The 24,669-nt window shown below is 38.1% G+C and overlaps 1 protein-coding gene across 3 annotated transcripts in view; it reads right to left on the bottom strand.

The window, feature by feature from the left end:
* Positions 1-13,779: 13,779 nt before the first annotated feature.
* Positions 13,780-24,669, bottom strand: part of LOC141508452 (glutamate carboxypeptidase 2-like) — an 83,231-nt gene continuing 72,341 nt past the window's right edge. Inside the window, exons 13-17 of one of the 3 annotated variants that reach the window (XM_074217083.1) lie at positions 24,210-24,300; positions 22,330-22,594; positions 21,878-21,959; positions 19,138-19,230; positions 13,780-17,277 (exon numbers count right to left, since the gene is read on the bottom strand). In XM_074217083.1, coding sequence (XP_074073184.1) covers positions 17,088-17,277; positions 19,138-19,230; positions 21,878-21,959; positions 22,330-22,594; positions 24,210-24,300 — 721 coding nt within the window. In that variant the 3' untranslated portion in view covers positions 13,780-17,087. The remainder of the gene's footprint in view (positions 17,278-19,137; positions 19,231-21,877; positions 21,960-22,329; positions 22,595-24,209; positions 24,301-24,669) is intronic. The other 2 variants (XM_074217081.1, XM_074217082.1) reach the window with 2 other exon arrangements.

The following is a 24,669-nucleotide window of genomic DNA, read 5'->3' as shown; positions in this document are numbered from 1 at the left end:
GGCGCTGGGAGCCCATGTTCACAGCAGCGGGGGAGTCTCCTGAGCTGCACCCCAGGGAGCATTGGGCACAAAGTGGGGGAACATTGGGGGACCTCTGCCAGAGCAAGCACATGGAGCCCAGCCCTCAGGGCACACAGCGAACAGCATGGTCTCTGCAGCCCAGATCAGGAAACAGAAGCAGGTGGAGCCAGTAAGCAGGAGCCCCCAGGGCATGAGCCCACTGAACCTATGGAGGGGAGTGAAGAGAGAGAGAGACTGCAGAGCTCTGTCCTCTGCCCCTGGAACAGGACTCTGGGGCTCTGACCACATTCAGATCTTGATCCCAGTCTAGGCCCCCCCCCCAGAAGAGCAGCAGGGCCCCCCCCCCCCACCTCAGCCCCGTGGCAGAGGGGGTGCTTATGGTCATTCACAGACCAGGAGGGAGGACAGAGCCTCACACACTGAGACCCTTGTGGGAGTGTCCCAAAAAGCTAAGGAAGCACCCCAAAACCAGGCCCAGGCTGGGAAAATAAGCAAACAGAGAAACAAGAGGAAGACCATTGAGAAATATTTTGCATATGAGCCCAGGAAGGATCAAAATACTCAGTCTGAAGATGAGGAAGCACAAGCTCCTGCATCTAAAGACTCCAAGAAAAACAGAAATTGGGCTCAGGCTATGACAGAGCTCAAAAAAGACTTTGAAAATCAAATGAGGGAGTTAGAAGAAAAACTGGGAAAAGAAAGGAGAGAGATGCAGGAAAAACATGAAAATGAAGTCAGCAGCCTAGTCAAGGAAATCCAAAAAAATGCTGAAGAAAATAGCATGCTAAAAACCAGCTTAGGTCAAATGGATAAAACAGTTCAAAAAGTTATGGAGGAGAAGAATGCCTTAAAATGCAAAATTGGCCAGATGGAAAAAGAGATAAGAAAACTCTCTGAGGAGAACAAATCCTTCAGACAAAGAATAGAATTCAAGGAGATTGATGAATTTACCAGAAATCAGGAATCGATACTTCAAAACCAAAAAAATGAAAAATTAGAAGAAAATGTGAAACATCTCATGGAAAAAACAACTGATACAGAAAGCAGACTTAGGAAAGATAATTTAAAAATTATTGGAATATCTGAAAGTCATGATCAGGAAAAGAGCCTTGACATCATTTTCAAAGCATTACTACAGGAAAATTGCCCTGATATTCTAGAAGCAGAGGGCAAAATAGAAATGGAGAGAATCCACTGATCCCCCCCCAAGAAAGAGATCCCAAAAAACCAACCCCTAGGAATATGATAGCCAAGTTCCAGAACTCCCAAGTCAAAGAGAAAATATTACAAGCAGCCAGAAGGACACAGTTCAAATATTGTGGAGCTGCAGTCAGGATCACACAGGACTTAGCAACAACTACATTGGAAGCTTGTAGGGCTTGTAATACAATATACAGGAAGGCAAAAGAGCTTAGAATGCAGCCAAGAATGAACTACCCAGCAAGGCTGAATGTCCTCTTCCAGGGAAAAAGATGGACTTTCAATGAACCAGGGGAATTTCAAAGGTTCCTTTTGGAATGGCCAGAGCTGAACAGAAGGTTTGATCTTCAGATACAGAACTCAGGTGAAGCATAGAGATTGGAGGAGAGGGGGGAAATATGAGGGACTTAATGAGGATGAACTGCATGTATTCCTGCACAGAAAAATGACACTGATAACACTCATACGAACCTTCTCAGTTAATAGAGCAGGTAGAGGGAACTTTTATAGTTGAAGCACAGGAGAAAGCTGAATTTGAAGACAAAATATGGTGTAAAAATGGAGTCAATAGAAAAAAAGGGAAATGTAATGGGAGAAAGAAAAAGGAGAGGGGAAATAGGCCAAGATATTTCATATAATAAGGTTTTTCTTTCTTACAATGAGCTATTGCAATGATATGGAAGGGGGGAGGCAAGGGGGAATGAGGGAACCTTTGCTCTCATCAGAGGTGGCTAGGAGAGGAAACAGCATATATACTCAGTGGGGTATAGACATCTGGATTAAGAAGGAGGGGGGAGCAGGAGGAAGGGGTGGAGATGTGAATGAAGGAGGAGAGGATGGACCATGGGGGGAGAGTGGTCAGATATAACACATTTTCTTTTTTACTTCTTGCAAGGGGCTGGGATTGGATGGCCTGTCCAGGACCATAGGGCCAGGTGGATGCTTGGCCTAAGGGGTGGTATGGGGGTCTGGGGCCTCTTGGCCCTAGAGCTGGGGATGTGTCTGCTGTACCACTCAGCGACCCTACAGCAGAGTCAGAGTGAAAGGAGAGCGAAAATATAGTACATGGTAGTGGAGAAATAAGAAAGGAGGGAGTTGCGATCAGCAATGGCAAAGGTGGAAAAATATGGAAATAACTTTTGCGATGGACTTACCATAAAAATGTGATCCACCCATGACAGAGTTGTTCACATTGGAAAAAAAGTCTGAAGCACATTTTTTATTATTATTATTATTTGGGGGAGGGTGTAGGGCAAATGGGGCTGGGTGGCCTGCCTAGAGACGCATAGCAGGGTGATCTTTGGGTGTCTGAGGCCGGATTTGCACCCGGGTGCTCCTGGCTCAAGGGCCAATGCTCTGTCCGCCACCCGGCCACCCCTACTATTATTACTATTTTGTTTTATTTTGGGTCTTTTTTTCCTTCTTTTTGGTTTTTGCAGGGCAGTGGGGATCGGGTGGCTCGCATGTCACACGGCTGGGTGATTGTTGGGTCTATGGGGCTGGATGTGGGCTTGGGTGCTTGTGGCTCCAGGGCTGGTGCTTCATCCATTGTGCCACCTGGCCATACCTACAATTATTACTATTATTTTTTTAATTTTAATTTTTTTTCTCTCCCTTTTACTTTATTGCTCAAGCATGTTTATATTTATGGGGGGGAGGGGGTATTTCATTTACTCTTAAACAAGAATATTTTAATAATGTATGTAAAAAATTTGTACAAAATGAAAATAAAAAATAAAATAAATAAAAAAATTCATTTTAGGAGTTTTAGAAACTTAGTTCATCTTGGCAGACTGTGCCCATTATATTATATGTAGAAAATATATTCTCATTCTTTCTCCCTCCCTCTCCCTCCCTCTTAAACTGAAACTGGAGGAGTTTGTTATTTGAGGCAAAAGTCATCGGGACTATGATAAATTTTATTCTAAGGTTTGACTTTAGGGATTGTTGCCTGATGAATCATTGTCAGTATTCTACCATTTGGAAGAGCTTCTATAGGCTAAGATCACAAACCATTTACAGGAAATGTAGACCTAAAAAAAGTGGATGTGTCCAAAAACAAACTGAAAGAACAATCTTTGATCTCAGTTCAAAATAGATTGCTTTATTTCACTATTATAGCCTTAGAAAAAGTGTGTTTCTCACTTGGTTATTCTTGAGCTGTTACTTACATGGTTAACTGTGATACTTACCTAAAGTCAAATATAACTTAGAATGTTTGATCCTGCTATTTATATTTTGAGTTACTAAGGACTAATTTGATTTTGTTTCAATCTTTATCCCAATTTTTATTTTCTTTAGCAGATTTTCACAATCAGCGCAAGTAGCCAAGCAAAGATATAGGTGCATGTAGTGTGACAAGACCAATGCTGTCTGGATTGAATTGGGCTCTGAACTGAGTGTATCATGGAAAAGACCACAAGGTTGAAGACCTTGGATTTCTCTTTAAGAGGAAAAGGTTTGCCTTTGATGATCTCCAGTAAGTGCCCCCTGGTGTTTCTGTTTTTACTTATCCTCTTATTTGTCATCTACTTTGTTTTGCAAACCCTTGATATATGGGCCTTTTTGATATCCCTTGGTCATGTTCTATTTACTACTTCCTCTACTTCCTCTTTGCATCTTCTTTCTAGTCAATAACGGTATTATTCATTTTCTTAATAATACATAGATCAAGCTGCTGCCTCCTTCATGTTCACCAGCCACTACTGACCTTCCTGCATGCCTGATATTGCCTGCTCTTTGTGTTGGGGGGTTTGCTTTCTGAGAAAACCACTAATCTCAATTTATTGATTATCTGCTAGTCTAATAAATACATTGATTTTTAATTACCCAGAAACTATATATCTTGTGGCTTTCATTTGTCTTAAGGTGAAAAAAAATATTGGGGGATGAAAACTTTTTTTTGGGGGGAAAAAATTTCAGATAATTACATTCATCAAATACAAGAAATGGGTTCAGAATGATATTTGTACACTAAGATAACAATTTGCTAACTTACATCATAAGGTAGTTATGGGTCATAAACTGAAGTTTCTTTCTTTTTGAAATTTGAATCTGAATGAAATAGATGACCACCAGAAGTAATATTGATGCAGGGAATTATGGCCATTGGGGAATATTGTATTTGGAAACAAACTTTGTAATATTTTTCTGCACTTGAACTTTACTTTTTCCCTAGCAACCTGACCAGTGGGTCAAATCAGATGCTAGATTACCCTCATGCCACAGTATGTTTCATTAAACCAATTAGGGACTCATCCTACAGTCATATTTCCTATAACAATCTATCCAATACAAGAACCAGAACATTTACACAAAACCATCCCTACCTCTAATCCTGAGGGGGTATTTAAGGAGAACCTGGAGTACTTCTCACTCTCTCATTGCCTTTATCTCTCTGATTAGTAATGTGTGAATTAATTAGTCACTGACCTGCCAGGTTAAGCTCCTGAGCCCCAAGCCACAAGACCTGTAGAGAACTTTATCTCTTAATTTTAAGGTTCTTAATTTAAAGAACTTTAACTCCTTTTTAATTTTATGGTCTCTCTAACTTCAAGAATTTTAAGTTTTAATCTTATGGTCTTTAACTTAAAAGAACTTTAACTATCTCTTAATTTTATGGTCTTTAAGAATTTTAACTCTCTTAAACTTATGGTCTGTAACCTCCTAAAGCTTGAGTTAAATCAGCTGGCCTACCTAGTTAAACTACTGTGCCCCAAACTACAAGGCCTTTAAGGAACTCTTAACTCTCACTTTCTTTTGTGTTGTAAGACTTCAATAAATTTGCCTTTTCCTTTACGACTGCACTCCTAAGTGAGTCATGAGTTCTTCAGGAGAAACTGGTGAATCCTACAACAATATGATGATGGGAGTCAATGCTAATTTAAAAGACACTTTTAGCCTGAGTTTACATAACTACATTGACAAATATCAATTGCATATCCAGAAGGGGTTCATTTTATAAATCAGATCCTCATAGTTTCTTTCTGATTCTCCCTTTAGCCTGTTGTTGGCAGTGTGTAAATAAAATATCTAGTTTAGATAAGGAGATTGGAAAAGCATAAATTCTCTGATCTACAAGTTCCTAATTTGATGTTTCCAGAGGACCCAGAGTTTTGCATTAGGAGATGTTCTCAGAAACCAGACAACTGTTAGAGACATTTGAGCCCAAGATTTGGTGGACTGATGAAATGGTAGAGGAAGTGGGTTACTGAGGAAGAAACTACCTTTCTCTCTTACTCCTTCCCTAGTCTTTGTAAGGCTTGCTTGCTGAAGGGTCTGCTCCTGTCAATATTTCCAATAGTTCCTGTCAATATTTCAGTCTTTCTCCTTCTTCCTCCTCTTATATTATTTCTTTTTTTTTTAGATTTTTTTTTTCAAGGCAATGGGGTTAAGTGGCTTGCCCAAAGCCACACGGCTAGGTAATTATTCAGTGTCTGAGGTTGGATTTGAACCCAGGTCCTCCTGACTCCAAGGCCGGTGTTCTATTCACTGCGCCACCTAGCCGCCCCTATTATTTCTATCTAATTAAAACAGCTACAACTCATATAAAAAAAAATCCTTGATGAAGTTTTGTCATACCAGTCAGTGATTCACTGAGATTATGTTTCAGTGAATTAAAGTGTGTGTGTGGGGGAATAAAAGAATTTAATTTTAATGCTATGTCATTTAATTATTAATAATTTGAACTCCCTTTCCTGTCAAAAGGCTGGTTTAAAGAGTGGCCTTTTCCCAGCTAATGAATGTCATGCCATTCTACTTATTTTCTAGGCATTTGCTCAAGGTATCTTACTTAAGGCCCACCCAACTGGGAACCTGATTTCTGTCTATTGATCCAGTTGAGTTAGCTCCTTCTCCAGGTAAATGAGCTTTTGTCTTTGCTCTCCTTCATTAGAGTTTAGGGTGACTCAGCTGATGGAGACACCTGTGGGGGTCCAGCCTCCTAGGGGTCCTTGGAACTTGACAGGAGGGACAGAGTCAGAGAAATGAGTTGAGTCAACAAGTGGGTAAAGGCAGGAGCAGGTTGACTGACTGTCAGCTGCTTAGATTTATTTTTATAGTCTTAGAATCATATGAAACAAGCAAACCAAAATCATTTCCTTGGTTACAAAAGTGTACAATTTTCATCATTAATCACATAGTTCATATGGTTACAAGTTTGATCATGTAAGTGGTTACAAGTGTGATTATCAATCATGTAATTAATTTTCTTGTCCCTGCTCAGACCGTGATGACCTCAACCTGCCTGTTATTTAGTTTGTTGCTGCATAGTAAAGTTATTGATTAAACAGAACTTTCCTTAGAATAATCTTTGATATAATTTGTTTAATGGAATGCTTCTATGTTTTTGTACCGCATTATGTAATGTTTTTGATATGCTCCCTTGACAACCTATAGTGAGGGTAGTTATGTTTGTCCACCTGTCCGTTGACTCCTTCAATAACTAATTTTCCTTTCAGCCCTTGTTGGTAGATGCTACGGTTTCTATGACTTTTTTATTCTTTGCCAATAAACTAAGGCTGTTAGAGTTCACATATTGGTTACCTATACTAACTATTCTCTCACCATCTTTATCATATATTCCTGTGTATGATAAGGGGGCAAAACTGTTAATTTCCCTGGAATTCTATCTGACCTATCTTGTATCTGGTTTCCCTGTATATATATTCTGACATCTCCCTGGAACTCCCAGTGCTGTGTCTTCCAAAGATTTCATAATGCTGAAGCCTTTTGTATGTCTCAGGGAGAGGCAGTCCTGTTAAATTTGGACAGAGTTTACAATCTGGTTTATTCAAGGAATTTCTCTGAAATCCTTCCTTTATAGTCATTCCACTATTAGGATGAGTAAGTTTTGCAATCAATAATAGACCTATAAATATTGGTATACATGGAATCCTTATATATATATATATTGAAGAAGGAAATGTTGTTCCATCAGGCAGTGTGACTGCCCTGAGTCTTCTTGCTGTGACTGTGTCAAACAGCTTAGAGACCCTGGCTCCCAACATTTCCCCCTTTTAGATTTAATTTGATAGCAGAAAGTTCAACTTGGGCTGTTCGAATTGATCTTATTATAATCTTGAAGAGGACTGGAAGACAAAAAAGGAGGATTAACAGAGATAATATAACACCCAAAGATGCTATAATATACATTATTAAATTGAAAGAATTAAAAAAAGACTTCAAGTTTGTTAAAAATTTGGAAGTCACATCAGCAGGAATCAGAAGAGCTGATGGAGCAGAAGATAAGGTAGATATTTGGGAATGTAATTTTGATAAATCTAATGAGAAGTCAGAATGATTCCAGATACCAAGGACATGGTTCTTAACATTGTCCAAGGGAATAGCCGAAGGATTCCACGGAAGAGGGGTAACACAGATAGATTTCAGGGAAAAATGACACCTAGTGGATTGACGAACTTTCAAATCTTGTAACTGCTCTCCTAAATATAGAGCTGTCTCCTCTAAAGCATTAACCTTAGCTTCTAGCTTCCTATCAATAATTTCTTGTGACATTAGGGCTCGGGAAACATTCTTTGTAATCTGATCCACCGTGTGTGCTGTATGCACTTCTTGAATAAGAGCAGTGGAGGCCAAGGCAACAGAAGTTACAATAGCAATTAAGGCAGAAATTCCAAGTATCAGGGAAACTATAAATCTTTTTTGCTGGGAGAGACAACATCTAAAGCAAATAACCCAGAATCATCAGACCATGTCTCATTGAGGGTAGTAGGGAGTAGGATAAAAGAGGGTTGATGGATTACAATAACAGCATTTACATTAGATTTAGAATCAATGCAATTAGAAATTATACAGGCAGTACAGTTAACAACAAATAAATCTGGAGACATTTCTTTTATAATAAAATCAGCATCAGCTGGAACTAACAAGAGAGCAAAAGGTGCTGAAACACATGATCTAACAGAGGGAGAGTCTTCTCCTGGAGGCAGGTGGAGGAATAAATGTGTCTTTGAGAGAGAGCTTCAAAACTGGGTCCACCAAGGAAGAAATAGGGACACCTTGTGAATCATCATTCATCTGGGGGTTTTGTGGATTTGGTCTTTTCCTCATAATGATGGATGAATCGATCAGAATCCAGATAGGTGAGTCCGAGTCCTGTGGGAATATACAAGCAAACTTTCCTCCCAAGTTAAAAGATTGTCCGGACCTTTCCAGAAGCCGGAAAGCAGCTAGTGATTTATAGGTAGTAGGAGGCCACTGCTCCACTCATACAAGCTCATTAGATTTCCATAATATTGGGTCAGCTGTTAATTTTGGAACAATGGCCCCTCCTAAAAAGGAGGTGGGATTGTAGAAGAAGAACTAACAACAGGACTAGAGTCCTCTGGGGTAGAAAGTACAACTCTCATTTGGGACAGGATGTCTCTACCCCATAGAGAGGTGGGTAATGAAGGAATAACATAAGGCAGAATCTTCCCTGAGTCATTATCATAAAACCAATTAAGCATTTGTGAACTTTGCCCTACCCCCGTGGCTTGTCCAATTCCAATCAATTTATTGGGGTTAGGTTGCACTGGCCATGAAGAAGGCCAATCTTTTCCAGCTATACAAGAGACATCTGCACCAGTGTCTAAAATGTCTTGTATATATTTTCCATTAATCCTCAGAGTTTTTAATGGTCTGTGTTTTCCTACTGCTTGAATCCAAAAAGCAAAACCAGATGAACCAAAGCCACGATTTCCTCTATTATATTTTGTGGCTGGGCTCCCAAGCTTAAGTAAAGGTATTAGAAGGAGTTGTGCAATTCTCTGCCCCGAATGAATTTGAACAGTTTTTCCTATTGGTGGGGAAAGCATGATTTGAATCTCTCCTGTATAATCAGAATCTATCACTCCTGGGATTACTGATATCCCCTGTAAGGATGTTGATGATCTCCCTAAAATTAATCCTACTGTATTATCAGGAAGAGGACCATACACTCCTGTTCTAATTTTCATAGGGAAAGAATCAGTGGTTAGTATGACTGAGGTTGCTGCTGATAGATCCAACCCTGCACTTCCTGGGGTGGCTCTGAGAAGTTCGTGAATACTGATCCTTGAAGGCTCTTTATTTGTTGAGGGGCCAAGGGCTGGCCCCTCCTGAAGTTTCCCTGACCTGTAGCAAGCAAGCGCCCATCCTTATGATATTTGGATCTACAATCCTTAAACCAATGATAACCTTTCATACATCTTGGGCAGAGTGTTTTTGGCATGTTACCCTGTGGGTCAGTAGTGTTCTCTTGCCAAGTTTGGTTATTTCTCCTGGGCACACGCTGCTGTTGATTCTTTGGGCAGTTTCTACTATAATGACCTAATTGCCCACAGGAAAAACAGGTTCCTCCTCTTTCACCTGATTGCCTTTGGTTCTGTATGGCTTGTTTAACAAAAGATGAATAAGTCTGTCCTTGCAAGGCTACAGCTAGTGTCATACCTTGCAGGAAGGAAGGGTTAAAATCCTCACAAGCCTTAACATAATCTGAGAGGCTTCCTGTTTTCTTAAGATGCCTCATCATATTTTGACAGGCGGTATTAACATTGTCAAAAGCCAATCGTTTTATAATTAACTCAGCTGCCTCCTCATTGTTTATCAATCATTTAGCAATATCCTAAGCCGATTCAAAAAGTCCTCATATCTTTCATCTGATTTCTGTCTAATATCAGACAATGCTGAAGTTTGTCCTGGTTTATTGGGAAGTTTTTTCCAAGCTCCTAATGCTATGGAGCTAACAACATGCAACACCTCTTTTGGCAGAGTCATCTGATCTCGGGCCATAGCCCACAGATTCTCTCCTAATAACATATCAGCTGTGGTACCAAGCCTTTTAAAAGGAGGTGTCTTTGCTTCAACTTTAGCTAAATCCTCATAAGATACTGACCTTTTATTTGTTTTAATAATTTATATGGGAGTGGTTCCCATCGGGGGGCCTCATCATCCTCAAATTCTCCTTCATCAAAAATGACAGGATAACACCCAAAGGTGGTATCTCCACTTTTTAGAGCTTCTTTAATAGCCCCATAAAATCCCACACCTGATAAGGGAGGTGGGGGTCACTATTTTCTTGCTTTTCTTTCCTTCTTTTTTTCTTTTCTACAGTGAATGCACCCCAATCATTATTATATCTAGCTGCTTCATCTTCCAGATCCTCCTCTTCCTCAGGAATTAATTCATCAGGAGGAGGATCTTCCTCAGACTCATCTCTAAGAGATGCCCTTAAGTTATTTCTAGATTTTATTAATAAAGGAGTTTCCTCAGTTGCAGCACAAACTGCAGATAATAACTTAGTATTTATTTTTGTAATTTCATGGTCAGGATCAAGATTGTCCTTGACCAGGCTCCATAAACTGAACACAACTGTAGGAACTTTCTCTGATCCTTGTTCTATATAATATTTTCTGATGTCGTCTCCTACTTTTTGCCAAATATCAAGATCTATAGACCCACTTTCAGGAAACCAAGGACAGCACTTATGCACAAATGAGATGAATTGAGTGACTCGGACCTTAAAAACCTTGATTCTTCTTTTATGTAATAAATGAGTCAGAATTTCAATAAAAAGAACTCTCTGCCTACTTTTATTATTACCCATGATGTTCTTGAGATTACTGCCCTTTCTTGCCTGATATAACTCTCATCAGGGGGCCTGCAGATTCCCCGAGCAGAAACCTATCTATCCCGCTAAGAAAATAAAAAAGGGGGGGTGTATTACCTGTCAAGTTCCTGTTCGTGGTGCCAGTCTGTGGGGGTCCTGCCTCCGTGGGGTCCTTGGAACTTGACAGGAAGGATAGAGTCGGAGAAATGAGTTGAGTCAACAAGTGGGTAAAGGCAGGAGTAGATTGACTGACTGTCAGCTGCTTAGATTTATTTTTATAGTCTTAGAATCATATGAAACAAGCAAACCAAAATCATTTCCTTGGTTACAAAAGTGTACAATTTTTATCATTAATCACATAGTTCATATGGTTACAAGTTTGATCATGTAAGTGGTTACAAGTGTGATTATCAATCATGTAATTAATTTTCTTGTCCCTGCTCAGACCGTGATGACCTTAACCTGCCTGTTATTTAGTTTGTTGCTGCATAGTAAAGTTATTGATTAAACAGAACTTTCCTTAGAATAATCTTTGATATAATTTGTTTAATGGAATGCTTCTATGTTTTTGTACCGCATTATGTAATGTTTTTGATATGCTCCCTTGACAACCTATAGTGAGGGTAGCTATGTTTGTCCACCTGTCCGTTGACTCCTTCAATAACTAATTTTCCTTTCAGCCCTTGTTGGTAGATGCTACAGTTTCTATGACTTTTTTATTCTTTGCCAATAAACTAAGGCTGTTAGAGTTCACATATTGGTTACCTATACTAACTATTCTCTCACCATCTTTATCATATATTCCTGTGTATGATAAGGGGGGCAAAACTGTTAATTTCCCTGGAATTCTATCTGACCCATCTTGTATCCGGTTTCCTTGTATATATTCTGACATCTCCCTGGAACTCCCAGTGCTGTGTCTTCCAAAGATTTCATAATGCTGAAGCCTTTTGTATGTCTCAGGGAGAAGCAGTCCTGTTAAATTTGGACAGAGTTCACAATCTGGTTTATTCAAGGAATTTCTCTGAAATCCTTCCTTTATAGTCATTCCACTATTAGGATGAGTAAGTTTTGCAATCAATAATAGACCTATAAATATTGGTATACATGGAGTCCATATATATATATATTGAAGAAGGAAATGTTGTTCCATCAGGCAGTGTGACTGCCCTGAGTCTTTTTGCCGCGACTATGTCAAAGAGACCCTGGCTCTCAACAGACACCAAACCAGAGAGAATGTCATAGGAATACCCAATTGCTGAAGGGAGTTTGTACCTCATGCTGGATCACACCACCAGCTCACCTCCCCTGGCCTCTAAGATTAAGTGATTGGAAAGGGTTGAGGGCTTTTAGCCCACCTACTTATTAAACATCCACCACTTAGGGTCAAATTTGATTCTTCCAGGTAGTTCCCTGTCAGAAGGAACACTTCTGACTTAAGGCATTTCAGGATCTCCCTTGGCACTTTGGTTAATAAGACAAATCACAGATCAAATTGATTATTCTTGGCTTAATTAATGAATTAATTATCAATACTAAGAAACTTCATTTCAAAGAATTCTACACATGGCACAATTAATTGTCAAACCGTGGCACATCCTTTCCTCCCTATCTCCAACATCACCCTCATGCCAGGACTGAACTTTTCCAATCAAAATTCTTATCTAGTGTGTGTGTGTGTGTGTGTGTGTGTGTGTGTGTGTGTGTGTGTGTGTGTAGACTAGTGGGCAGCTCTATTTGCTTCTTTAGAAGCTGACATTTCATTAGCCTATGTTATCTTCATATTGACACAAGTCTAAAATGTATCTGAATTAATTGTGAATTTTTAACATTTCTCTAATTTCAAGCCCCCCCCCCCCAATCAGAAATATGGAATAATCTTTGCCTGGGCATTTCAGCAACTAGTAAGTACTGCTCCCCATCAAAGGCCTTAAAATGTAAGTTTGAAAGAAAAATTTATGAGTTGAGCAACCCTGAGTCCTTAAGGTCCCAACATGAAAATTTCTCAGTGCCACTTAAAATTTGAAAGGAATGCATTTGTGACCCTGAGGCACACAGCTACCACCTTTGGGGTAGGTTCTCTTCATCTCAGACTAGAGTATTTTAAGAGTCAGATGACTGGTCTCCTTGAGAACTTCCTAAAGTACAAATTTGACCAGGTAGCGTACCTACCTAATAACTCCCCTTAATTCCCTGTTATCAGAGGGATCAAGTGTAAAATGTGGTTTGCCTATGATAGTCCTTGTACAACACTTTCCACTGACATTGACCTTCTAGTTGTTCTTGAACATGCCCAATCCACCTCATGATTTAATACCTTTTAGCAACAGGTTGCTGCATCTAACCTCCTGATCTTAATCTTCTGGATTCCTTGAAGACTCAGTGCAAATCTTTCTGCAAATAGCCTTTTTCTATTCCTCTGTCATTTGTACTCTTAATTCCCTTTCTCAAATTATCTACAACTTATCCAGCATGTATGTTGTTTGTGTAGTGCCTCTCCATTAGGTTTTGCATTCCTTGAATACAAGGAATTGTGTTTTTGCCTTTCTTTGTATCCCTTGTTTATTAATCATTCATTATGCCTGTGACATATACCTGTTCTTATGAGTTGTAAGTAAAGAAATATCATTTTAGGCACAGCTAGTCTGATTCTCTTTTGAACTGTTATCTCATAAATGCTTAATAAACACTTGTTAATTGGTTGACTGACCTTTCTATAACTCAAATTAGCATGGCCATTCCAGTTAATGACTCTTCAGTGAGGCTCCCTTCATGATGATATCCTTACTGCTCTTTACAATAAGTAACCTAGATGGTGCTACCTTGCTGCTTTCTCTTTGCCAGCTTCCAATGTGTCAGTTTGTCCTCAACACGGAGTCTGTCCACTTTTTAAAAATATATTTTAATATCTGCATTTCATTATAATTTTTTTCCTTTGTAATACTGTGATTTAATTTTATGCATTTAACAACAGTTCTGAGATGGGTCTAAACATTTCACCATGCCCAACAGATCAGTGATACAAAAAAAATTAAGAATACCTGCCACTCTTCTCTTCTGCCTTTTTGTCATCTGATGCCCTCTGCTGGTCATGAGCCTTCAGAGTCGGCTAGGGAACCGATTCCCTGATTCTTTTTTGAACTGTTAAGTTGTTTGAATGTTTGATGTTAAGGTTTGGGACATTTCCTATTATTCTTACTATCTTTTAACATCAGCAGGATGTCCCTCCCCAAGACATCACTTGCCACTGGTTTAGCAGGTAAGGTACTCTAACTGCTCCCTAATTCTTCCTTTTTTTTTTTTTTTACTTTTTTCAAGGCAATGGGGTTAAGTGGCTTGCCCAAGGCCACACAGCTAGGTAATTATTAAGTGTCTGAGGCAGGATTTGAACCCAGGTACTCCTGACTCCAGGGCCGGTGCTTTATCCACTATGCCACCTAGTCGCCCCATCCCTAATTCTTCCTTTAAACATTTTGAGAAGGTTAATCATTTGTGTGTCCCCCCAACACATCCTCCTATATTCACATGCACATATTCTCAAAAACCTTGTCTGCAGTAACCAAGGTGAACAACCCAGTCACTTAGTTCACAACTCCCTGAAGTGAACCTAAAAGAAAGAGTCGCAAATTTGTCTAAGAATGAAGGGGACTAGTCTTCCAATATTACTTTTTTTTCTGTCTAGTGTTTTTGGCATTAGTCTTCAGTTAGAAAATTACTTTGGATACAGATTTTTCTAGAATTAGTTGCTTGGTGTGTTATTCCTTTTACCTTATAAAGAAAAACACATTTTGAGTAAGTTTTGAATAAGATTTCAATCTGATTTTAATTATACAGCATAACAAAATGAAGTATAGCGACAAGTTAACATTTATATAGCACTTTAAACACTTTACATCTATTATCTCACTTCATCCTCACACAACTCTATGAGGAAGGTGCTATCTATCATTATCTCTATTGTACAGATGAGGAAACAAATACTGATAGGGTAAGTGACTTGACTAGTATCACAGGATTTGAATTTAGGGATTCCTAATTCCAAGTTCAGCATTCTGTCCACTACACAACCTAGAGAGTGGTAGCTATTTGGTAATAGGACTTAAAAGGCAAAAGAAGCACAGCAAGAGTTCTAACCCAAGTTCCTTTTAGCACAACATTCTGATGATAGCACCAAAGGATTACCCTGAGCAAGGACCCATTTACTGCATCAAAGTAGTTGTCTATTAGGCTCAGTTGCAGTTCAGCAGTAGTTTACAGTCCAAGCAAAGAATTCCTTTAGAAGTCTTTAGCAGATGCTACTCAGTCCCAATGATAGCAGTTTGGATTTAATACCAATAAAAAACTATTATTGAATTGTTTCAGAACATTAGGATGAGAATGGTATCAGAGAAGAATTTTTGTTACCATGTATATGGGATGAATTAAATTGAAATGAATTATTTTGTACTGCAGGGGATTAGTAAGGAAGTATGTTGGAAAAATAACCATATAATTATGTGTTGTGGATATTGGAAGGAAACTTTTAACTTTTAACACTGGAGGTATTGACTGACAAGAACAAAAGTGATAATGATAATTGACCTTTTAAAGGGTGTAAAGTGGTTTACATAAATTATCAGATTTTAGCCTCAAGACATCTCTGTGAGGTAGGCACTGCAGGTATTATGTCCATTTTAAAGATGAGAAAACTGAGGCTTACAGAGTAAGTGACTTGGCAATGATCACATAGCTAGTAAATGGCAGGGGCAGTAGCCTTTCATGACTTCAAGATCAGAATTCTTTCAAATGCATTGAACTACCTCTCATTATTGGCAATTTTTTAATATACATGATGGGGTTCTTGAAAGTTATATAAGCTGAACACATACTTTTGCAGGTCCTTGTAGAGGACTCCTGCAGAGTTGTGAACAGGTTGACTGATGTATCTCCAGCTAGAGAAATTACAAGATAAAAGAAACATAGCCAGACCACACTTCCTCTAAAATAACAGGAAACTTTAGTGGACTCTAATCTTACAGGAATCTTAGAGATCATTTTATAGAAGAGGAAACAAGCCTAAGGAGAATAAATCTGTTGCTCAAGGTCACAGTCAGTTTATTGGCAGAGATTAAGACTAATGCCTAGGTCTCCTTGCTCCCAATTCATTACACTCTCTTACCACAACATAATATTAGTATTATGTCTATCTTGGGGGGAGGAGAGGGAAGGGCAAGGAGTTTGGACTTGGGATTTTATCACTGTAGGGAGGTCCTGGTATCTGTGGATGATTGCCTCCAAAGATGTGGATGCAAAACATTCTTTATTTATAATTTCAGAAACTTTCCCAGAACATTAAGAGGGTATATGTCAGAAGGCTAGTCCTTCATTCATTAGGCCAAACTATTTACATGTACCTTTGTATTTTAATTATTTTTTTCACTTATCAGAAATGCGATTTAGCATAAGAATCTGAGTCAGGGAAAAAGTTTTCTGGATCTGGATGTTAATTAAATTGTATCTTAAAATTGAGATGAGTTTCTAAATGCTCCTAAACAATAAAAAATACATATATATCATATACATGGTTTGAGACCTTTAAAATGGGAGACTATCAATAAATGATTCAACTGAGTTCTTACAGAAATGAGTTAACAATAACCACTTTACAATAATCGATAGCACCTTTTAAAAAAGTTTTATTGATATCTTTTGTATTTTTTATATTACTATCATTTCCAGATATAAGTTCCCTTGCCTATCTTCTGCCACCCATTATTGAACCCTCTCTAAAAAAAATTATTGATACCTTTTATATTTTTACATTACCATCACTCCTGATATATGCTCCCCTGCTTCTTCTCTGTTAGCGATTATTGAACTTTCCCTTTAAAGAAAACAACCAGTTTGCAATTGGGAGATTATACGGTATTTTGCTTCTATATTTTCCACTTTTGTTCTTATCTGCCAGGAGAAAGGTATGTTTCATTATATATTCTCTAGAACCAAGAGTACTCATAGTTTCTCAGAGTTGGGTTGTCATTTTGTATTCTTTTCATTTAAATGATTACAGCAATAGTAGGGACTGTTCTTGTCTTGGTCCACTCTTCATCAGTTCATACAAATCTTCCTGTGGTTCAGTGAGTTCATCAAAATTACCACTTCTTATGGTACAATAAAATTCCTTTATATGCCAATATCAATTTGTTGAGGTATTCCCCAATGAGTGGGCATTAATTTTTGCTACTGGGCATTTTCTGAAAGATGATTAGCTTTCACATACTCTCCCTTGTTCTGGCTATCATGCCACTTCCTTCAGAGAGCCTGCTGCTGCTTGCACTGTGAAGGCTGCAATAGAAACCTGCTTCTTGACTTCCGCCCAGGCCTTTGAAGGATCTTCTTTGTTTTCAATATCAAAGAGAGCATCATAAATTCCTGGGAATGCCTCTGCAGCATACTTGTCATGACTACTTGGAGCAAAGATGATGTGCCTGTTGGTACAATACAATTTTATGAATATTGCTTCAAGAAACATTTACAAACTCTCATTTGGAAATGAACACCCAGGCAACACTACTCTTTGAGTGGGAGGAGAAATTCCAGTTTTCTTTTAGAAGATAATTGTATTTCATTTTCATCCTAGGAGACTATGAACTTTGAGCTGTACATTCGAAAGGATTGAATTCTAGGGTACTTATAAAGTCCCTTTCAAACTCTATAGATTATGAAATGATTTTTTTAAAGTATGGTGTTATAATGGATACTACATAGGGTAGAGTTAGAGCTAGAAAGGATCTCAGAGACCATTGAGTCCTATTTTTTTTATTGTATCTATGAGGAAACTGAGGTTGGTAGATGCTGACTTGCCACAGGTCTGATTCAGGATTTGCACTCAGATCTTGCTGATTCTAATGTTAGCTCTCTTTTCACTGCTGCAACTCACAGAACAAAGGTTTGAATTCTAGGCTACTTCCTGCTCCTTATTCTGTTCCCATAAATTGATCCTTAATGTCCTGTGATGCAGTAATGGAAAGTGATTTGGCTAAACCACTCATCCATAGTTCCTCAATAAAAAAACCTGTTTGTGACCATCTTGTATAGATGAGAGAATTGTGCAGGCTAAGGATTGCAGTTTGTAGGCTAGAGACAAATCTTCTCTTCCTCCATTTTATCCTGTTTGTGATTTTATATAAATATCGTCTCTCTCTCTCTCTCTCACTCTCTCTCTCTCTCTCTCTCTCTCTCTCTCTCTCTCTCTCCCCCCTTTCTTTTCTTCCTATTCCCCCTCTTCTCTCTCCTTACAAATATATTTCTGTTTCAACATAACAGCTTCCATTTTGTTTCCCACATTAGAGTTTCAATATCTTGAGAACAGAATCGTTTAGTTTTGTTTTACCCTTTTTTGTATCTCATACTTAGCACAATACAGATGCATAGTAGATAGTTGGCAATGTTCGCTGACTGATTAAATTTAGGATTTTGGATTTGATTGGTGTGAAAGGTTAACCAAGTGAACTTACTGATCCCCAAACACTACAAAGCAAATGATACATTACAGAATCTTTCAATCTCAGAACTGAGACACTATTTAGAACACTTCTTTCCTTTAGTTCTACAACATCCTCATAAGTGGTTTTTCAGCCTCTGCTTAAAGTCCTGTAGTACAAGAAAACTTATTTATTAAAGATAGTCCATTCCTCTTTCATACACCTCAACCCACTGGTCACAGTTCTGCCCTCCCAGTTCAATAAGAAGTCTCAGTTCTTTTTTTTTTTCCCACTGGATTTGAACCCAGGTACTCCTGACTCCAGGGCCGGTGCTTTATCCACTGTGCCACCTAGCTGCCCCTGAAGTCTCAGATCTTTTTCACACTTCAGGCCTTAAAATATTTGAAGCCAGCATGAAATCCTCCATGAAATCTTCCCTGATTTCTGCCTCGTGGTAGCAACCCCCCCCCCCCCCCCCCCCCGCTCAGGTCTTATATGGGTCTGTATTTGGTTCTAATTCCCTTAACCTAGTCTTAGATGAGTATTAAAATAATTCCCAAACCAAAACCAAAACAAAACAAAACCTCACAACCCCCACTCTCCAAAATCAAAAGCTGTTATTCTTTTGCTCATTGATGAATCCCTAAACAATTATGCATATGGTATTTCTCAGAAGATACAAACATCTGAGTCCTAGAAATCACTAAAAATTAAACCACAAATTCAAATTACCTCTAAGGAATGTTCTTCCTTGAGAATAATCATTAAAACAAATTCATTTCATTTTCAGATACTATCCTCTAAAAATTTTCCAAAAATTGACGTTTGAAAATAAATAAGCTGCAGTAGATTTTCCCCCCTTACCTATAGAATGGGCTTCCAGGCAATCCAAGAGGATCAATAAAAGCTCTTTCTAAAAACATTAGCTGATCATTGATAATTCTCACTGAGACAGGGCTAAAAAAGCAAAGAAATCATACATCAGCAAATTTGAAATGGACATTTTAAGCCAGTGGCTGCATATTCATAATAGAAGCAAAGCAAATACAGTTTCTAAAATATAGCACCTCTTCCTTCCATGCCCTATTGTGGTCCAGAGGTAACTCTTATTTTCTGAAGACCAATGTCAGCAGATCTTAGGTTCTAGCATTTTATGTTTTCGCAAGGCAATGGGGTTAAGTGATTTGCCCAAGATCACACACTAGGTAATTATTAAGTGTCCGAGACCAGATTTGAACTCAGGTCCTTCTGACTCCAGGGCCAGTGCTCTATCCACTGTGCCACCTAGCTGCCCCAGTCCTAGCATATCTTACAAAGCTGGAAGGGTTCTAAGGACAAAAACAGTAAAAAGCCATTTTTTTCTGTCATCCTATGCTGTAGCTATCTGAAAAGGTTTCTTAGACTAGCAACCTTTTTGCAAAGGTTTCAGAAACAAATAAACTTATAGATTCCTGAATTTAAAAGATCAGGAGCAATGGGTTTAGAATATGAAGGGATTCTGGAGATCATTAAGTCAAATCCTTTCATTTTACAGAGGAGGATTTGGGTCAGAGACAGGTTTAATGGAGTGGTCAAGGTCATGTGGGTCAGAGGATAATGGAGTGTTATACTTCAAAGGATGACCCCAAGTTTTCCAGAGGATGAAGAATATTCATGGGTTAGAACTTTGGAGGATGAGATAGAACAACAGCATTGAGAAAGTATGGGCCAGTCAACTGCTGGTGTACCGACACAAGGAATGGGAGTGGCCCATTCCCCCAGAGAATGCCGGTATGGATTGTAGTTAGGACAGTGGGTTTCTAGCAAAGGGACTCTTTTGTAGGGGATGCTGTTGGTGGGACTAAGAAAAGAAGCCAGTAGAAGATGAAAAAGTGTCAGGACAGCTATATCTAAAATTTACCAAGATATGTCCCTATGTTATCATGTGTAGGAATTGCAGTTTCTTGGAAATCAACTGTATGGGCAAAGTCCAGCAGACCTACCTTAGATTTTGTTCTTTTAAGAGTGATATATAATAAATAGAAGATAAGGAATTCAAAGCTAGATCTTCTGACTCCAAATCATATGTTCTTCAACTCCACATCCTGAAGTAAACTCACCATGAACAACATGAAGCTGTGGTAAATATTTGACTAATTCAAGTGAAAATCCAAGCTGTCAAATACATAGTTAAATTCCACTTTGGGGAGTCTACAAATCTCTGTTGGAGGCTGGGATGAGGAAGTAGAGAGGGGGAGAGTTTATAGTGTGGGCAACACAATTGTCAATCAACATATGAATCATGTAAAATTCAGAGCCCACAGGGAACTTATTAATGCCCCTGATTTGCTATTTGAATGAAATTTTCTTTGGACTAACTCTTTCAATATTGAGCAAATGAAATCTGTCTTCCATAGTCCAGCAAAAAGATTGCCATATTTGGGGTCGAAAGGCCTAGGCTCAAATTCTAGTTCTGTCATCCCTGGGCATATCATGTGATTTCTATTGGCCTCAGTTTTCTCATCTATAAAATGATACAGTTCAGTCAGACAGAAGGGAGTAAGGAGGCCATTGGACAAGGGAACAGATCTTAAGTTTGGTCGTCATAGGTCAATTTGAGCAGAAAGTTAGAAGCACAGAGTTAGAGTTAAGAGATAGAAACGATCTTAAAGGTAATGTGGTCCAAATGCCCTTATTTTACAGATGATAAAATGGAGGCCCAGAAAAGGCATATCACTGAATATTTATTCTAAGGGAAAAATAGGAAGTCAAACCCCTCTGTAAAGTGTGTTCCTTCTGGGCATTTACTATTTTGCTTTTGTCTTTTTATTCCCAGTATAGTGACTGACACACAGTAGATAATGTTTTTTTAATTGTTTGATAATTGAGCACTGATTATCAAAGTCTATTTACATTAATAACACAAATAGATTAAATGAATGAGACAGAAAGATGGCAGGTAGATAGCAAGAGATTTTACTTGTACCCTTTTCATGTTAGGAGAAGAAAACTTTAAATTTTGGGGGATCCCCTGTTGCAAACTTTTGATAGAATTAGGCAAGAGTCAGAAGGTATGCTAGAACCAGCTTGGACCAGCTCCTTAAATTTTCAATGTGACCATTTACAACTTGGAAATTGGCACATGCTAAGGAAAAGAAAAAATATTATTTGGTTAAGTGTCTAGAGTTTAAGAAAGTAATGTGGAAAATGTTAATAATTCAGATGAATATTTGTGTGATGCATAGACTTTTTTCTTCCTGTAGATATTAAACATTCACCAGCACCATTCTTATATTGTTGGAGGGATATCCTAAATTGATCACAGATCATTAGAATAACTGGATAATATGTCAATCCTCCTGCATATTTGCTTTGTGATTTACTTGATGTTGAAAATTCCCTCTATGCAATAATCATTATATAATGTAGAGTTGCAATTATCTTTAACCTATAGTCTTAAATGCTTGGAAACTGAGGCTGAGTGATTTGTCCCAAACTCTCCTTGACTTTATTAAAGCCAGCATCTACCCAGGGTGCCAGATTAGATCTCACCTATTTAACTACATTTAGGATATGTTTACATGCTACTCACATAATCCTTGGTAGTTGTTTAAGTCCTACTCACTTGTTTGTGTCTAAGTCTTGTAGTCTCCTGCTGAAGTTAGTAGTTGTTTCTGAAAAATTCTTCACTGCTGAGAAAAGTGGTTCTGGAATAAAGATCATCTAATTATTTAAAGTCTAATTATCCATGGGACTCTAGTAAGTACTGTATACTGTATAGAGAGAATCACACAAAAAAATATAGTTTCTATCTTCCAGGAATTTATAGGCTACAATAAAAAGACCTGAATGAAAAGATTACATTTCTGTTAATAAGTATAATGAATAAAAAGGGACTACTATATAAGAATGCTACTATTATATGCTATAAATTTAGAACTTCCTACTCAGTCTTCGTACACTATGAATATTGTTGCTGGATGGTCCTCCAACAGCTTTATCTCAATGATCCTAGAATGAGAGAGAGTACATCAAAAACAAATTCCGGGAAAAATGTGTTTGGGATATATCACATACCAAATGATACGTTGTATGCTTGTAGAGCTTCTGGATGTTTTTGAGCCAGTTCATAAATGCTGTGAACATATTTTTGTAAAACCTTGGCATAGTCTTGACAATCCAAAGGGAGAACGATGGAGTCAGCCAGTTCGAAAAGGAGGCCACCCCGGACCTGAGCCACTGTGAGGTGATTCTTAAAAGTGGGGTCATAAAAATTTTCCACTATTTCATAAGTTTCATAGACACTGTGATATACTGGATAGCTGCTGTATCTGTCTGTTTTCTACAAATGTAAGAACAAAATATAATTCTCTTTGCCTTTGAAAAACAATACATAATAAATTAATATGGAATTGAAAAGCAAAAGAATTTATCATTAATAATAATGAAATCTCTTGACCAGTTGCTGGGAAAAGCTCTCCTCTGCCTCTTTCAATACTCTATTTTTTAAGTTCCATCTCAAGTTCTCTCTCCCTAAAACAGGTTCTCCTTATCCCCCACCCCTATCTCTTCTCAGTGCTCTCCCCATATTCATCTAAAATTACCAGTTGAATGTCAGTTCTTTGCAGACTGGGAGTGTTTCCTTTTTTTCTTTATATCTAGAGTGTCAGAGTGGATAGAGTTCCGGAGGTTGGAGTCAAGAAGACACATCTTCCTGAGTTCAAAACTAATCTCTGACACTTACTTTCTGAACAAATCACTTAATCCTTCTTGCCTCAGTTTTCCCATCTGTAAAATGAGCTGGGGAAGGAAATGGCCAAGCACTCTTGGCATATCTTTGCCAAGAAAACCTCAAATGGTGTCACCAAAAGTTAATTATGATGGAAAATGCCTAAACAACAAAACTCATGACTCCACATCCAGCATTTTCCCCATTTCCCTATATTACCTCTGTACTAGTACTATGCAGTTACTACCTATCACATGATTTCCTCCACAGAATCATGGATTTTCAGAATCAGAAAAGGCTATCAAGGTGATCTGCTACACACACTGAAATAGATATCCTCTATGATAGTTCCAATTATTGGTTATTCACTATTCTTCTGCAAGATATTTTTCTTTGTTTTCTTTTGCTTATGTGATAGTTATATATAAAATAATTAAAATTATTAGATATAAATTCCATTGAAAAACCAGTAATTTCCCATTTTAACCTTGTTCTTTGGTGGCTGCTTTCCTAAGTAATAATCCAATCCAGCATGGCAACTGGGCATGAGAGTGGTGTCCCTTAAAGCTTGGACCAACTAGAAATTAAATTTAACAAGCATGTGTTGGGAATTTATTATGTGGGAGGTACTTTTCTAGGATAAAGGGATACAAAGAAAATATCAAAATAGTTCCTCTCTTCAAAAAACTTACATCATACCATTCTCAGTATGCATTCTGATCATAAATTCAAGATAAGAAAATTGTCAATTTCATCTACCAGATGAAAACAGATTTGTTTTTTGTTGTGGTTTTGCAAGGCAATGGGGTTAAAAGACTTTCCCGAGGTTGGATTTGAACTCAGGTCCTGCTGACTTCAGGACTGGTACTCTATATGCTGTGCCATCTAACTGCCCTGGAAGTTTTACTCTAACATAAAAGCATTCTAAATGAATATTTTGTCAGGTGTCAGATTAAAATAACAAATTTTAGGTAGGACACTGATATCAACATAACACATTTGAGGTAGACCAACCTGAAACAATGACTAGCAAAAACAATCTATGGGAAATATGCAGCACCCACAGTTTACCTACTATGGCAGCAATTCACACATTAATAACTCACAGAGAAAGTCTAGCTCTTCCCAAACTCTTTTAATCCCCATATAGCTGCAGGTTTTTGGAATAACCATGCTTGGTAGAGACTAAAGATAGGAAATCAAAAGTCATTGGTGGATTCAAACTTACCCAATTTTTAGTATAACGAGCTCTTCCTGAAGGAATGCCAAGTCTATGAAAAAAGACTTCAAAGTCATTGCCGGATCCCAATTTATTAATCCTTGAAAAATGAAGAAATGAAAAATGATATAAAACATAAAAACTGTGAATGTGTTACAGAACAACATTTCTATATGAGGAAATTTTCACCCTTCAAGTTAAAGTGACATTCTTTCTGATTAAAAATTGCTTTTCTAATAATATTTTAAAGTCTTAAAAACAATTAAGAAAAAAAATCACACACAAACCTGTTGAGTGGAAATAAGCAGGATGGCATCTATTTTTGTCCATATGCTACAGAATGTTTTGATGTGGCAAGACAAAATTCCTCATATAGATTACTAAGCAGAGAGCCAGTGCAGGGTACTGGAAAGGGTATGGAACTTGGACTCAAGAAGGTGAGTTTGAATACCAACTCTCACTTACTACC

Source organism: Macrotis lagotis, chromosome 1 (assembly GCF_037893015.1).
Source record: "Macrotis lagotis isolate mMagLag1 chromosome 1, bilby.v1.9.chrom.fasta, whole genome shotgun sequence".
Taxonomy (NCBI): Eukaryota; Metazoa; Chordata; class Mammalia; order Peramelemorphia; family Peramelidae; genus Macrotis; species Macrotis lagotis.
The sequence above is the reverse complement of the archived record's forward strand: the minus strand, read 5'-3'. Positions and strand labels throughout refer to the sequence as shown.